Source organism: Neopsephotus bourkii, unplaced genomic scaffold, assembly GCF_033783945.1.
Source record: "Neopsephotus bourkii isolate Nb327-2 ecotype Australia unplaced genomic scaffold, CSIRO-AGI_Nbou_v1 NB_518, whole genome shotgun sequence".
NCBI classification, from domain to species: Eukaryota; Metazoa; Chordata; class Aves; order Psittaciformes; family Psittacidae; genus Neopsephotus; species Neopsephotus bourkii.
In genome coordinates this window covers 1,106,662-1,123,234 of record NW_026901019.1, presented here as the reverse complement: position 1 = coordinate 1,123,234, position 16,573 = coordinate 1,106,662, and the positions used below count along the sequence as shown (strand labels likewise).

At 51.0% G+C, this 16,573-nt stretch overlaps 1 protein-coding gene across 1 annotated transcript in view; it reads left to right on the top strand.

Moving 5' to 3' along the window:
- The window catches only part of ITPKB (inositol-trisphosphate 3-kinase B), a 67,076-nt gene that overhangs the window by 38,225 nt on the left and 12,278 nt on the right, over window positions 1-16,573 (top strand). The window contains exons 3-4 of the mRNA XM_061350516.1: window positions 14,818-14,917; window positions 15,522-15,735. Coding sequence (XP_061206500.1) covers window positions 14,818-14,917; window positions 15,522-15,735 — 314 coding nt within the window. The remainder of the gene's footprint in view (window positions 1-14,817; window positions 14,918-15,521; window positions 15,736-16,573) is intronic.

Below are 16,573 nucleotides of genomic sequence, written 5' to 3'. Positions count from 1 at the left end.
AACAGATCCATGTCCTTTTTATGTTGAGGACACCAGAACTGCACACAATACTCCAAGTGAGGTCTCACGAGAGCAGAGTAGAGGGGCAGGATCACCTCCTTCGCTCTCCTTGTCATTGTAGGCCAAGAGAGACGGCAGCAGCCATACGCTATTGCACATAGCTGCGACTTTGCAGTACAAAATCAGGTCTCAGCCCAAACAGAGGCTCCCAACAGTACTAGCCAGCCAGGGAGTGTTGCTCAGCAAAGCCACCAAAAGGCAACTGAAAGGTAACTTGTGATTTCTGGTTGGTTGGTTGTAGACTGTGAAGGTCTTGGCGCTTTTCTGTAGAGAGCTAGACTAGTTTTTCAGATAGGAGATCTCAAAGGGAGATACAGGGAACTTCTAGAGACCATCCCATACATGAAACTGCCTTTCTGTAGCATCCTTCCATTCCTAAGCAGCTCAAGAGCTCGGAAATGCCTGGGGCTTTGTAACTTCTCATTTTTTCCTTCAGGAAGCGGATATTTCCTAAGCCATGATTCAGTACCACTGCACTAATACTTCAGTCCTGTGCCTGTCTGCTCACCCCTGTTGCTGAGGACAGGTTTGTCATGCTGTGAGCCAGCACACTGCTGAGTGGGGTGGCTTTGCAATAGCAGCTGCAGCCTCTCAGTACTTGCACAGTACTCCAGAGTGGTGGGGAATGAGCCCTGCAGAGCAGGAGATCCCTGCATGGGGACAGAATGCTGGGGTTTTTACTGCCCACACCAGGAAGGCACAAATAGGATTGCAAACACAATAACTGAACCAAAGAGGAAACCCAAAACGTTAGTCCTCAATTGTCATGATGGAATTACACCTGGAGGAGATGTGTAAAACGGTCCAGCAGTTAGCTGGATTTCTAGGGAGCATCCTCTAAAATATTTGAGTTGTACTTGGAATGGTTGTGCCCAGAAACTGTCTTGATGATCCCTAGTTGCCCATCTCTGAGGCTGTGAGCATGTTAAGAACTGCATAAATTGCTGTGTCTTGTGGCTTTTAATAGCCCACAAGTCTGGCCTGCAGCTTTGAGCTGCTGTGGAAGATAGGTAAGCCATGACCAGAGGTGTCACACAGCACTGGCTTTTGTAGAAGCTGGGGAGGCTGCTGCTCTGAGCTGGTGCTTGAGGGACCATCCCCATGGTTGCCAGCACTTGGCAGTGGGAGGAGAGCTTCAGTGCTAAGGGTGGGTTAAAATCCAACCATGAGCTAAGATGAACTTCTGCTGGGGACATGACACCAGCCAAAGCATGGGAGAGACCTTATGGTGAGCAGCTGCTCTGTGGCTGCTTACGCACACGATGCAAGACAGAGATCTGTCCCAAGGATGTGCAGGGCTGGCTAACCCCTGTTAAACTGCACTGAAGGCGATGGCACAGCAGTGGGGTGCACCCCAAGGAAGGGACTGGCAGCAGTGGCCATGCTGGTGGTCCATATTGCCGTGGTCCCGGCATGTCCAGGTACCGCATGTAGCACTTTGGAGTGAGGACTGTGCCAGCACATCCTCCTCCAGGAGTCACTGCTGTGCTCCCCAGGGAAAACCACCAGGAATTTCTGGTTTCCCACCCACACCTCACTCTGCTCCGGACCTCAGCTTTTCTCTACCCACACTCCAAGAAGCACTGTAGTAGGTGTGCCCTTTTTCACAGCCCGATCTGCAAACGTGCTCAAGTTGATGCTGAACCAGGCTAACTCCTGGCTCCGTCACGCACTCCTTCACTTAAAGGTGGTGTAAGTAGCACACAGCACGCCCTGCAGGATCCTGCCGTCTCGCTGATCTCCCGATAGCTCGCTCAACAAAGCCACCTCCTGCTCTGCAAGCTTCAACACCGTGTAATGGAAAAACAGAGAAGTGGGGCCCGGCTGTGCGTCAGCGGGTGTCTTGGCAACCTCTGCCTGCCCCGGGCTCGGCGATAGGCGCACAGGACTGTCTGTCTCTGCTCGGGGGTGAAGTGTAGCATTCAGCATCCCCCTCTCCTCCCTTATGAGGACGAAGGAGGAAATACCAGGTTTTGCTGGTGTTGCTGGAGCTTGCTGGGTGCTAACAAAGCAGTAGTTCGTGATCGTTGTAAAGAATCTCATGTGTCTTCAAAGCAGGGCAGAGGCATCTGGCACTCAGCCGCTTGTGTTTGTGTCTGCACAGGAAAAATGCTGAGTTTCTTCAAAGCTGCCACAGCATTTCCTATTTTTCAGTTAACAATGCGTGTTTTGCTGTACAGCACCAAATGTCAACAAAGAACGAAGACCTATTTATGTTGCTTTGTAGTAAAGCTGAAGCAACAGGAAGCAGTGAGCCAACTGGGTGCCTTCTGAGCCCTACAAAACCCCCATCCCATGTCAGCTGTAAAATGCACTGGGTTCCCGCTGCACCAGCAGGTTTAATCTCTGGTGGGGGACGAAGATGGGTTTTGGGGATTGCCTTCCTGCCTTGAGATGCTGTGCAGAGGAGAGAAACCAAACGCCCAGCTCTCAATTGCACTCACATTCAGAGGCTTTTTGTTTCTTGCTGTCATTCATGCTTTTCCTTTTCAGACAGCATTTCGGCACCAGCATGCATCTCAGTGCAAGTGCCTGTGCTGGTGCCTGCATTTTGCTGGAGAAACGGGCAGTGCCAAGGGCCCTCTTTGTTTCTGAGGTCAGGAGCAGTCTGGAAGGGCACCAGCCCTCCTGAGTTTTGCTATGGCTCTGTTGGAGCAAGCCAGTTTTGGCAAGAGTTTCTAACCTTAAGGACTCCTTTAATACAAGAGCTATGGTTGCTGGCTTACTGAAATCAGCCCAAAAGGAGCTGCTTGCTCTGAGGCTGGTATTTCTGGGTTGGAGAATGGAGGATGTCCAAGCTGGACATGTGGTTTAGGTGGCAAGGTGCCTCTTGCTTCGCTGCAGGAAAACACTTGGAGCGTGAGTGGTGTGTTGTCATGCTGCAGATGATTTCACTGCGAGGGCAGGTACCAACTGCCTGTGGTGGGGCATGAAGCAGATCTCAGCTCCGGAGGCAGAGGAGGATGCTTTGCACCTTGGCGTGCTGAAGTGCCTCATCGAGCTGTCACTGAGCAAGAGGAAGCATCAGCGCCTGCCCTCTCTGCTCCTGCGCTCTGCAGGCGATGTCCTGGGTGTCCACAGCAGCCATGGGGTGAAGTCCTGGTCACTCACTGCTCACTCCCCACAGCCTCCTCCAGAAGCTGCTCATTTGGGAAGGAACCTCTTTCTCTTTTTATTTTGGTTTGGGAAAATAAAATTAGATAAAGCCTGTTGGAGAACAAGTGACTAAGTGCTTCATGTGCTGCTGAAGTAAATGAACAGCAAAGTGTCTGAGGGGAGAAGATGACTAAGTTTTTCTGCCTCCTCTTCTGCTTCCTTCACCCTCTAAGAGGAGCTAAACATAGTCGCCTGTGGCAGGAGAACTTCAGCAGCCGGCTGCTGCCCACAGACACAGTCTTGGAGATCGTGGGCTCATGCCTTGCTGAAAACCTCGATGGTTCAGGGAACCAGGCGTCTTCCCTGCGCTCATTTCTCATCTCCCTTTCTTAGCCCCAAGTTGAAATATATTTGGAAATGCTAAGACACAATGAGCTAGACTCTGGCTTTGCTATATCCATGTTTGTAATAGGTTCATTCTATCGCTTCTGCCAGTGCGCTTGCGATTATATGGCTAGATATAACTACCCTTCATCATCTTGTCCTTTTTTGGATCAGAAAATGGCTTGAACGTCTTCTTCAACCATAACAGTGCTGTTCTGAGAAAGGCTATCTGGATTTAAATATGGAACCCATGAGCTTTACTTCTTTAAAGGATGCTTCAGTCTTTTTCAGCTCATCAGGGAGAAGCCGCCGCTTGCTAAATCAGTACCTGGGGGCTGGCACCAGAGTTATGTCCATAAACACTGTGTCATGCTGCTTGCTTTAAAAATAGACTCTCTCAAGAGAAATATTTAGCTTAGAAACAATTTCACTTAAAACAAAAATAGAAGCAATTGGATCTCTCTTCATAAATGATGAACTTCAATTGCCCGGGTCGCCCCTGGGTGATGCTGTATGCATCTGGTGTGCAGCCTGCATTGCTGTGGTACTCGGACCCCTCTTCCCACATCCAGGGAGGGGGATGCTAGGATTTAGGGGGTGCCCTTAGGGCACTCAGCAACTGTTGCCCCAGCTGACTGTATCTCCCCCAAAACCCCAGCATCTTCCCCCTTGTGTCTGTGCCAGCATCAGCCCCCCATGGTGACCGGGGGTCCCAAGCAAGCTGTCAGCAGGACATGGTGTTCCTCCTGAGCTAGGGATTCAACACACAGCCACTGCACAGGCAATTTTCCATTATTAATGCTCAAAAGAAGGTTCCATTTTCCTGTTTCAGATGAGCATTTCCCTTTTCGGTTAGAGAAACCTCTTCCTCCCCAGCACCCTGTGGAGGGCTGTAAACATGCGTCGGAGGGGCAGATTGCTTTGCCAGCCTTTGTATTCTGTTTTCCACCCAAAACCCAGCCCTGTGGCATTGCATGCACCAGCTCACAGGAGATCAGGGCCATTTATATAGGAGCAGCATGTTTTTTCCTCATTTTCTTAGGACTTAACAGCTCAAATCTCTTTTTCTTGCCCTGCCCCACCCCTACATGTCAGCTCATGGTTGGGTTGGAAAATCCAACCCCGTGTGCCACGCTGGGATATGTGGTTGGGTAACCCTCTCTGAGGATGCCATCCCCTTCCCTAAGGGCTCAGGGGTGTGCCCGGGGTGCAGCGGGGCTTGCCAGCTCCATGCACATGCTTCAAAGGCAGCGTAGAAGCAGCAGTGTAGGAAAACCCCACCGCTCATCACTACCAAGAAACCTCCTTGCCTGATGCCGTGAGAGCTTCACCACCCCACTGGCTTTTCCCTGGTGCAGGGCTGTGCAGCGTGCCGGATGGTCTCACACCAGGCAGGTGTGGCAGGACGTTGGCTTTGGTGGCACAGGTATGTACCCAGCCCTGCAGAAGTCAAGCCGTGTTGCTAAAGCTGGCTTTTTTCAATGACTCATAACTAAAATGGTTGCAGGGGTGTGTGTAAGGCTTTAACTCTGAAAATGAAGCTGAGGATAAAGTGATTGCTGGGGCTGTGCTGAGGGCTGCTTGTTGTCAGACCTTCTGCTGTGATGGGGTCGGGGGGCAGCGTCCGTCTATCCTGTTGGCTAAGGTTGTTTGTACCCATGGCACACAGATGGGGCTCTGGCTCTGCTGAGCTTGTGCCACCCCTTGTCCTCACCAGGCCGGGTGATGCCAAGCACCCTGCCTGAAGAAGCATGGGCACAGGAGGGTCTGGATCCATACAGGACAGGGAACAGGGTCATCTGGCTGAAGCGGATGGGGGTGTGCTCCCTGTTCGCGGCCTGACACTGCTATGGGGGGGAATTGGGAATGAGCAGCTGAGTGTATGAGATGCTCTGTGTCTGAAGGAGCCCCTGGCTTTAGTGCAGCCTCTGGTAGTCGTGTTCAGTGAGGAAGGAGTGACTGCAAGCAGCTTCTGTAGTGCTTCTCCTACCCACTCAGGGCAGTGCAGCCCAGAAGATGGTGGAGGAGAAAGATCTGGGATGCCCATGCTGGGAAGCAGTCCATGCAGATGAACTTAAGTCTGTCTCATTCTGGTAAAGGGAAGCCCCACGTGTGCCCACAGACTCTGGTGCCAGGAGCAGTGAATGCTGTGATCTGTAAAAGCTGATCTGCACTGCCCTTGCCTGAGCATCACCTTGCAGCACAAGGAGGGACTGGCCTGTGGGTGCACAATGCTTGTAACAAACCTCTCTTTGCCTTCAGGTCCAGATCATTGTTTCTAGTAGTGAGGTCAGTGCTGTTTTAACACCAGAGCTGTATTTTCACTCCTGGAGGAGGTTCTTCTGGTTGCTAATTTTACTTAGGAGCTGTGTAGGAAAAGGAGTCTATCCCATGCTAGCATGTTGGGATGCTGGGGAGCCTAGCTGAGGGAGGCTGGTGCTGCCAGCAGCTCCTGCATAAGCAGAAACTCCTCCAGCCACTTAGCAGAGTATTTGCAGTCCCAGCTCTGAAGCAGCAGAGACAATAAAACTCTAAATAGTACTTTAAATCATCAAAGTGCTATCCAAACACGAGGGACTCCAAACACAAATGAGAGTGCTAAACTGATTTAAGGGGGAATTAAGAGGTCACGCCTGTTGAACATTCAGTTTTAGAGTTTAGTCATGTTTATGAAACTCATAACTGCTCTTCTAAATCAGCTTTTTACACTTCATATACCCAGTAAACGTGGGTACATTCAGGGCTTATGACTAGTTTAAAAAAAACTTCTATTCTAAACAAATTACCACAACCATAGCCTGGCTCTTTTTTTCTTCCTTCCGTCGCTGCCTTCCCACTCCAGCCCAAGGCACTTAAAGCACATCCACTTGCTCGTGGAAGAGAGACGCATTTCTCACTCCCATATTCCACAAAGTGAAGTTCTTTATGGCCAAATAGCAGAAGAGCAGCGAGCTAGCTCCATGAGGGAGAGAACAGCAATGGAAATGTGTCCAAGACCGGTGCGAGCTGCTGGGGGTTTCAGCAACAGGAAAGCTCAAGCCTAAAAGCCAGGCCTTTCTCATCCAGCTTCTCCTGCAGGTTGCTTCACTGGCATTGCATGACTTGGCATTGCTTTTGCATAACCTTGCTTGTGCATCATCAGTGCTTATGGGCATCATGCTTTTAGGGTGTTGTGTTTACAGCGTCCATATCAATGCCTTCTGTGCTAATGCCAGAGGAAATACTTCAGATGGCTACAGTAGTACTGGAAGTCAGTGTCTGCATGGTCTGGCCCACGTCCACCCTGCCTGCTGATAAGTCAGGCTGGACGGATGAGTGGTATAGCATCACACTGTAGTGTGTGCCTGCTATGGGCCTTGGGGAGCAGCAAGTCCATCTATGCCCCACTTCTCTGGGGCATGAGCTCTGGGCATTTCAGTTCATGTCATGGCCCATGTCAGAGAGCAGACTAGTCCAGTCCCAAGATGTCTAGGTCACCTCCTGAAACAGACAAAGAGAAATTAGACATAGAAAACCAAGCAGTAGAAGCTGCTTTGTTCTACTCATTGATATCACTTCTGTGTTTGATGTCTCTGACCCAAAATTCCTTTAAGAAGACTCTAAATGTAGCATCTTGGTTTAAATCCTTAAAAACTTGCCTTCAAATGTAGAAGAGGGTATTTGGCAGCCTGAATCCTATGGGTAACTCTATCTCCCATTCTTAACAAACTAGATTGGCAATAACCGGTACTTTACCATCTCCTGCTGCTCTGAGCACCTATGTTTCTTCCCAACATACCCTGTGCCAGGGAGCCCCCTTCCCAGAGGGCCACTGGAACACTCTGTTGTGACTTTGAGGAGCTGAATCTCTTCTATACCCTAAACTACAGCTCTGGCCTTTAGCTGGATTTCAAATCTAGTTACCAGAGACTGATGCAGTTTGTTTGGTGTCAAGAAGGGCATGTGTTCTGGTCCCAGAGGGAGTGCTAGCTCTCACATTTTACAGTGATTTATAGTGGCATGATTGGGCTCCTGGGATTTACTGTGTCAGGAGTGGGAAGGATGGGGGGGTTCTTCGCCACCAGGAGGATGAGATTGAGAAGTACAAAAGCTAAGCATGGGCTCAGGAGCCCACATCCCCAACTTGTGCTGCGCTGCTAGAGGAGCCAGTGAGCAAAATGACACATGAACCAGAAAAAGACAGCAGTGAATACTCTGGAACTGGGAAAGGGATCAAACACAAGTCTCCAGATGGAAACAGAGCAGTTTCCATCAACGCCGATGACAAGTTCCTTGATACGGGGTCAGATCTTTGGACAGCACATCGTGTTTCTCAGCTGGACGCCTGATCTGCCTGCCTACAGCTCTGAGCACCAGTGTGTTGCATAGAGGGGCTGCAGCGCTCCAGGACTCCTCGCAAACCAGGTCACCAAGGCCCACTTTTGGCTACCAGCAAGGATTTTAATCATCTGCTGGCTTTTAAAAGCTAGCTGCTTGCTGAGGAAGAAGCACTGTACATCCTACGTAGCCAAAGCGATTAGCTGTGTCTGAATTATTCACTTACCTTCTCTAAGCTGAAAATTGCTTAACAAACCTTATTTGTGTGTGCTTAATGAGTAACAAATACATTTCCAGAGATCTGGATCAGTTCCGACTCAGGAAAGTAGGCTCAATGTGTCTAATGCTGGCAATTAATAATTCAACCGGCTTTATGGGAAAGTCACTTGCGGCTGATCTGCGCTAGGAGGGTTTCGGCTTTGCTGAAGTAAAGGAAGAAATGCCTCATGGAGACAGACATGACTTTCAGGCTGTGCCTCTGAGCTCCAGTGCTCTCTCTTAGGCTTTTTAGGCTTCTTTCCTTTGCCAAATTGGACAGAGAGCTCTAACACAGCGGTGAACCCCAAGAGTGGCACTGACGTGGGTCCCACACCACACTGCTTGTGCTCTGTGGATGAGGAGGTTGCGAATGTCCTTCTAGCTGATGGGTGACTTCTGTGCAGCTGGCTCCCACAGCCGCTCCGTTTCCTTCCATTGTGATAGGGGAGGTCAAGCCGAAGGACTGCTGCTCACTCATCTGCCTTCGCTGCTTCTAATGCTCCTCGCTTCCACCACAAGCAGGAAGAGGGAGCCTGCAACAAGCTCCTGTTTTTTTTCCAATACTCTGGAATATTGTTTCAATGATACGAGCAGATGTTCCTGGCTTTCAGGGTGTTTTACCGAGGCTCCTCTATCACACATGCTGGTCTCTTGCGGACAGCAGGAAAGGCAGTAGCTTTATCCATGACCCTCTACCCGAGATCTTTGGTCTCGGTGGGCCTGCTCCCAATGGAGAAAAGGGCATTCCTCACAAAGCCAGAGGGGAGTGGCTTCTCTCCTGCCAAAGTCCTTGCTGGCTAAAAGGAGACTATTCTGACAAACAAAGCATCTGAAGTAAAAGAAATAATGCACTTGTTGGGATTTTCTCTCTCTCTACATGAGACAGAGTCCTTGGGAAGCAGCAGAAGCTGCGATGCCCCAGCAGGAGCTCCTACACCCCAGCCATGAAGACAGTTCATCTAATGGGGCTTGGGGGTTGGGACTTGGGTGGCTGGGCACCCAGAAACGCCTTTCAGTCATCAAACTGCATTTCCTTATATTCACTTGAGGGAAGTCAGTCACTGGGCCTCACTTCACGTTTGCTCAACAGCAGCCATGGGAGCCTGACTGGCATTGCCTCTGCCAGGTTTTGGGGAGCTGCTGAGATTTTTATTGAATGCCTTGTGTGACTAAACCAAAAAATGCCTCCTGATCCACAACCTTCCCATTGCAAGCTGCTCCTCTGGCCAAAACAAGGCTATTTAGTGGTTGTGCAGTACAGAGGCAAATGCATTGGCATGGATAAGGGGAGTTTGCATAGGAAGAAGATGATGTAAAACAGGGCCTGTCACTTGCTGCCAACATCAGGGGCAGTGATCACAGCCTCTGAAGCAGTCACTGGGCTCTTTCTATTGCTGCCTGGACAGAGGGAGGTGTTCAGGGGGCTGAGAGATGGCAAAGCCAAGCAGGGCATAACCTCAGCTCTGCACCACGTTAGCAGTTGCGCTCCGGAGCACATCACAGGAGGGTTTTCAGCCAGGATCCTGCATTTTGATTGCCCACATGCCAGGACACGCCAGGAGGAGGCATTCCATGGTACCTGCCAGCTCTGCCCCGCTGCCCTCCGCACCCAGCACCCAGCACAATGAACAAAGCTGGCCTCCTCGCCACGCTGGAGGAGTGACAAGCTTTTTCCCAGTCAAGGGAAACAATCATCACTAGGGAAACCTTAACTACTTTTTAAAGACCAGAAGAAAACACATTCATTCTTCTAAACATGGAAAACTAAATGGCCTCTTTTTCCTTGGCTGCATCCGCGGGGCCACGGAGCAGGCTGACGCGGAGTGAATTCTGTGGGCAAACGCTCCCCCCCAGTTCTTCAGTTATTGAAGAAGAGGGCTCCCCATCACAAAGCCTGCCTTCTCAGCTGCTCACCACATTGCTTTTAAACCAGCAAGGCTTCAGACACAAGGAACAACTCAGTGAGTGAAACATTGCAGAGCCCTTCTGAGCTGTGCCAAAAGCCCCTTCCCACAGGGGCTCCTGGCACCGCAGGGCTGCACCTCTCCTTTTGGAAGAGCTGGAAGTGAAAGCGAAGAGCCAAGCAGGCCCACTGTACCATTCCACCCTATGGGAGCATGGTTGGAGAGTCACCCCGGTGACTGAGGAGGGAGCAGGGGTGCTGGTGCAGGTGAAGGGAAAGCCAGAGTGTCACTTGTGCAAGCCCCTGTGCTGCAGCAGTTGCACTGAAGGCAGGAGAAGCAGTGGGCAGTGGTGTCTCCTCATAGTTCTCCTCCGTCTATTCTGATCCTGTGCTATTTCGGGATCTTCCTGGGAGAAAAGAGCTGAGGTTCTTTTCAGAAGGGGGAAAATCCTTAACTGAGCACTGCTCCCACTCTTTCCCATCCCCTACCCCAGCTGTGTAATCTTGCCTCTGACGGTGCATGCTCTACTTAATAAAAAGCACTGAAATCCAGGTCCAGCTCCTGCTATTTCCAGGAACATTTGGTCCCATAAAACCGTAGGAAACCATAATTTCAGCAAATTAAATCAGTTACTGCCTATCTCTCTGGCTGAATGCAGTGGAAAGGAAAGAGCACCCCGCTGGCTCCGTGCACAGGGAATCACACCAGTCAAATTCCACCAGCATCCGTGCTGGGAAAGGGAGGCGACAGGCGGTCCCAGAAAGGCACAAACCCTGCAAGCAGACATTAAAGGAATGCCATATGCTATAGGGAAAATGTACAGTGAGCACTGAGCTCATCAGTCACTTTTTGTTTAATCTAATTAAACACAATATATCCTCTGACCTTCTGGATTGGCACTAAATTCTCCTGTGTTGTTCTTTCCATATGAAGCTCTATTGACAGATGGGGAAAGCCCAGAGTTTGCTTTCAGCTTCAGATAAGTAAAGTTAAACATGCAGCAGATAAAATTGTTTTCCCAGCACTCCTCTCCCACTGACCAATTGTGGGTGCTCACTGGAAGGGCTTAACTCCTCTGGCCCGTATCCCACCTCCAGCTCAGGGCACCGTGCTCCGGGGCAAGTGAGAGCTGTAAGAGGGCAGAGACAGAAGCAGAGTGCTGCAGAAGCCTGGCAAGTTCATTTTTAGAGCTGGTTCTGACAGTTGCTCAGCTTCATTTCCATGTGGCAGATGATGAGGGAAAACTGTGCTGCTCCTCACTAAATATATTTCAGAGTCACTCACTTGCTACCTAACAGTGCTGATTTGCTACCTAACAGCTAATCAGTCATTTGCTGATGCTGGGAACAGGTTTGAAATGAAAAGTGTGGAATTTCATCAGGCACCTCGTGCGTGTTCACTGCTTACACAGGCTACATGCAGTCAACACGGCTTTGTGAGCTTTGCAGGGAGCTGGATTCGGGGGGAGAGCAGGGTGCCACAAGCAGGCACAGACTTTGATCATGCAAAAGAGTGTGAAGCATGCTCGGCTTTCAGCATGACAATCTGCCTGCTCACTTCCTTGTAGGCAAACGAGAAGAGCACGTAGCTGTCCTTCAGCAGCATCGCTTGGGAACACCACCTGCAAAGCTGTTCTTTCCAGTGTGGGGACAAATCATAGAACCATAGAATGGTTAGGGTTGGAAAGGACCTAAAGATCATCTAGTTCCAACCCCCCTGACTCCTTTAGTCTGAGTCAGGGGGGTGGTTGCAGGTAACCCCTCCACCACGTACATACAGCATACAGCTGCCCCTGTGCTCCTGCACCTACATGCAATAATCCCTTGAAATATAGAATCATAGTTAGGGTTGGAAAGGACCTATAAACCAACAGTTACAGAAGAGAGTGGAGGCGATGCCCTTATGGCTTCTGACAGGCTGGGTTAAAGAAGATTTCTTTACTGTAAATAGCTTTAATGCTGCCTTTGTATATTAATAGTGCTTTGTATATTAATAGGGCAGGAGGCACGCAGCACAGAGGGGCTGTTTCCTGCACATGGCCATGGAGTCCGACTGGAGTGGTGTGAACCTCGCGGCTCTGATTTTCCATAGCCAGCTGCAGGAGCCCCACACAGGGGCTGGCAGGACTGGGATCCCAAGTTGTCAGCTTTGAGACAGATTTCTGAACAGAGGCCAGTGTTTGAATAAACACAGACCTGTATCTGGAAGCTCTCAGCCATCCCCAGTGGCTGTGAAGGACCCTGCCAATGGTTCACAGCCATATAACATCTCTCTTGAAGCAGCAGGGAAAGTATGAAGGATGACCATGTGGAGCAACTTCTTACCTGGGGAGAATCTTCAGGCAAAGGGGGTGGCAGGATCACTGGGGGTATTGGCCACTGTCACTCTTGAGGGGACTGCAGCGGGGATGGTCCTTCCTCTCTCCTGCAAGTGCCCATGTGGTTGTCCCCACGATGACAGTGGGGAAGTGGCTGCATGAAGCCACAGCTTGCTGCAGTGGCCACAACTTGCTACGCAGTCTATTCCCAGCAAGTTGGGAGTGACTTGAGGTGGACAAAGCTGCCTCAACCTTCCCCATAAATTAAGTCATTAAATATGTCCTTAAAACTTGGGTTGGAAATGCATGGCCAAAGGTGTGCCTGAAACTAGGTAGTGTGTGGATGAAAACGATTCCCTTCAGTGCATAGCGCCAGGGCCATGCAACCTGCTTCTCATGTGGGTGTGCTCAGTGGCTGCTTTTGTCTTGTGCAGCTCAGCAGAAAGGCTGTTGGGGTGGTTTGTGTCTCTGGGGGGCTCCAGGCCGTTACCCTAGGAGAGCATCACTCCTAGGAAAACCCCTGCAGGGGAAGGCGGGATGGCTTGTCCTGCTTTAGGGGCTGTTTGCCTTCATTCTGCCTGTGCTTTGCTCAAGGTTCAAGCTATAAAGCTCTAACTGCTGAAAAACAAAATCTTGGCCTGGGAAAACACGTTGCCTTGGCGTGTTTCCTGGGGCTGAGTGACTTACGGTGCTGTGCTGTAAGTGGGGGGAGTATTCCTTCTCCTTGTTTCAGAGGAGATGGGTCACACTCATCTGGAGTCCAAACTCCCTCTGAGACGTTTTCTTCCCCCTTCTTTTTTTCATGACATCAGCCAGGACTTGCTGTTACTATTTTAAAAACAAAAGGAGGGGACACCCCCCCCACTTCCCTCCCACTCTCTGCCAAAGGGAGAACAAAGAACAGCTAAAGCACACAAGTTCTGGCACTCTGTTTGGAAATAAAAACATTCATCCTCATGTCAGGTAGGGAACTGCCCGGCCCCCCTGCCAAAGCAAGCAAGCTGGGCGGCAGAGCAAACCCGTGGCATGGAGGAGCCTGGGCGCAGGGGATGCCCGGTGTCACCCCGCGCTTGGGCAGCTGCTTGCCAAATTCCTGCACTGCTGTCCCAGTGCCAGGGCACGCCGGGATGCTCCAGGCCACGGGCAGCCATCCAGGGAAGGGCCACCCTGCTCCTCCTGAGCTGGGAGGTGAGGAAGGACCTTTCCTCTTCACCTCTCCTGCCCCTGGTCCCCACCGTGCAGGCAGCCCCTGCCTCTCCATGCGACATGTCTCTGGTCCTACTGCATGGTGCAGGGGTAACCCAATGTGATTTCCACACTTCAAACACTAACATCTTTGTCTGGCTTCTTCCTCGCCATTTAAACATGTCAGCAGTTCCCAGTACGGATTCCTGTGCCGTGAGTTCACCCCCGACAAGCATCCAAACTGCAAGTCGGGACTGCTGGCTCTTCCCCGCCTGTCTGCAAGGCATTACTGGAACAGAGGCTGGTTCTCCAAACACGAGGAAGAGATTACTTGGTCTTTCTGGAAGGCTCCCTCCCATGCCTTCAGAGCGGAGCAAATGAGGATAATTTTATCTGCAGGCTTCCAGCTGAACCCAGTAGCTCAGAGCAGTCAGGACTTACACCATCTGTTTGTCCCAGCTCCTGCAAGGAGGCATTTTTCCATTGTCACCGTTTCATGTTGTTTGCCAGGTATTTTTGTGCTGTCACCTTCTGGGGCTGAGATAAGAGGCCATCCCCCTGCCTTTACTAGTGGCATGTTCCCTAGAACAATCCAAGGAAAAACTCCTGCAGGAAAGAGCCTTCGAAGGAGGCTTTCGTATGTCTGGTGCAGCCCTTGTTATACTCATGTAAATAGCTTTGTGCAATCTATCTGGCGAGAAACACAACATGTCAGAAGGGAATTGTTCCCTAAAATGTAGTTACAGATGGGCCAGAGCAGGCGGGTCGGCGGCACGTGGGTTGCCAGCTTAATGGACAAAGCAGCTGATATTCAGTGGGGAACAAAAGCCAGGCAGTGAGGCTCTGCCTGCTTGTGTGAGCATCTCCTGCTCCCTGCACAAGCTGGAGGTGAGTTATGTGGTCGGGGAGAAATCCTGGGCTCCCTTCCCTGCTCCCTCTGCAGTGATCTAATTGTGGTACCCAAGGATGGGTTAATGTCCCTGCTGCTTCTCCAGAGGGATGCGGGGAATGGAGACAAAGCAGTGTGGATGGCTGGGTCCTCTGCAGCAGCAGCCAACTGGAACAAGACTGTAACACCATCCACTTCAGTGAAGTTACTTGTGATTTTTGAATACAGAGGCTCCAGCTTGGCACAGGGCAATGGGAAAAGAGCAGCTTCTCTCTTTGCTTCCATCCTGCGCTGGCTCTGGTGCCTCTTCCCATGTCCAAAACAGCTGTGTGCTGCCTAAAGTGACTTTACAGACGGTAAAAGCTTAAAACATTGCATTCACCTTCATGATTTTTCTTTCCCCTTAGAGCAAGTCATGGAGGAAGATCAAGAATATGGTGCACTGGTCCCCATTTGTGATGTCTTTCAAGAAGAAGTATCCTTGGATCCAGCTAGCGGGGCACGCAGGTACGGAGCATGGGGAGGGGCAGAGCTGGGGAAAGGCTCTTCATTATCTCAGGTTAATGGGCTTTGTTGGCCAGGATTGCTTCTGACTGCTGCGTGAAGGTCAGAGATGTCAGCTCCCACATCTCTATACCAGGAGAGTGACTTAATCTAATAATTAAGGAGGGTGGCATGAAGGTGCAGTGCTTTGTGCTTTCAGGCTCGCATGGCCAGCAGGTATTACTGATGCTGTTTTCTCAAGCAGCAGAACGCTGGGTCCTTTGAGTGAGACCCAAGCTCTTGCTGATCCACAGCAAAGCAGGTGGTGCTGCCCAGCACAAAGATGCCCCATGTATGAGCCTAGGGACAAAGGTGTGAACCTACCACAAAGCACACACGGGATGTGAGGCAGATCTGTTGGGTGCTGCAGGGCAGGTCTCTGCCTTGTTCAAGGTGTGATGTTGCTGATTATAAACCTTTGACATTGGCAGCCTGCAGGGACTCTTTCTGGTGCAGGTGTCAATGGACATGCTTCCAGGGTGTTGGGGTACCTTTCTTGTTTTGGGAAGGCACAGACAGCATCATCCACCATCCAATGCAAGTGTACACTGTCCCTTGTCACCCTCAGGTAGTTTCAAGGCAGCAGCCAACGGCAGGATACTGAAGAAGCACTGTGAATCTGAGCAGCGCTGCCTCGACCGCCTGATGAATGATGTCCTGAAGCCCTATGTTCCTGCCTACCATGGCGACGTGGTGAAAGATGGGGAGCGATACAACCAGATGGAAGATCTGCTGGCTGAATTTGACTCCCCCTGCGTCATGGACTGCAAAATGGGCGTCAGGTGAGTGGCTTTGGGGATGTTGTTTGATGAGATACTCAAAGCAAATGCATCTCCTGGGTGAAACTCACTGAAACACAACCTGCAACCTGCCTATCTGCCACATGAGGACACAGCCAAGGGGAAGGGAGCAAAAGGTGTGGGAAATCCTGCCCCTGCTGCCAGAGGGGTGAAATAAAGACATTTGAATGGCACAGCTTCTGTAAGCGAGGCACTTTCCCTCTGCTCACCCTTTGCTCCCATGCACACTTGAGGGATAAAATGCGTGTGCTAAGTAGTTCAGAGCCTTCACGCAAAGTTCTTGAAACGTTTCCTAACAGATGAGCAACATTACCCGTGTCCTCCCTGAGAACCATCTACAGATCCCAAGCTGCAGCCATTTGGCCAGCAACGTGTTTTGAGCTGACTAGGGTGTCCCAGAGCAAATGTGAGCAGGGCTGGTGACCCCCGGTGGCTGCCAGCTTTGGAGCAGCCTTGGGCCACCGCTCAGCCCTGGGTCTGCTGCAGGCTGGCGGCAGGGCGCACTGAGACCCCCCTCGCTGGCTAAGGCGCAGCCTGGACGCGGTGGAGATGCTTGTGCTGCTGGAAAAGCTGATGGTTTCTGTGGGAGAGAGGAATCTTTATTTTTCCCCTCCTGAATTCCTGATGTGAAACTCGAACTGGCGTGTCGGGCTGTCAGCAGGGAAGAGGCGAGGAATACTTTCCACCGGAGGTGTGGAGAGAAGGGCAGGGGGCCCCAGCGCAGCCACGTGTGCCTGGCTGGCACATACCATGCTGATGCAGGAAGTAGATGGGATCCACTCTGGACCCAGAGGTGACAGCTACCAGATGACCTGCTGGA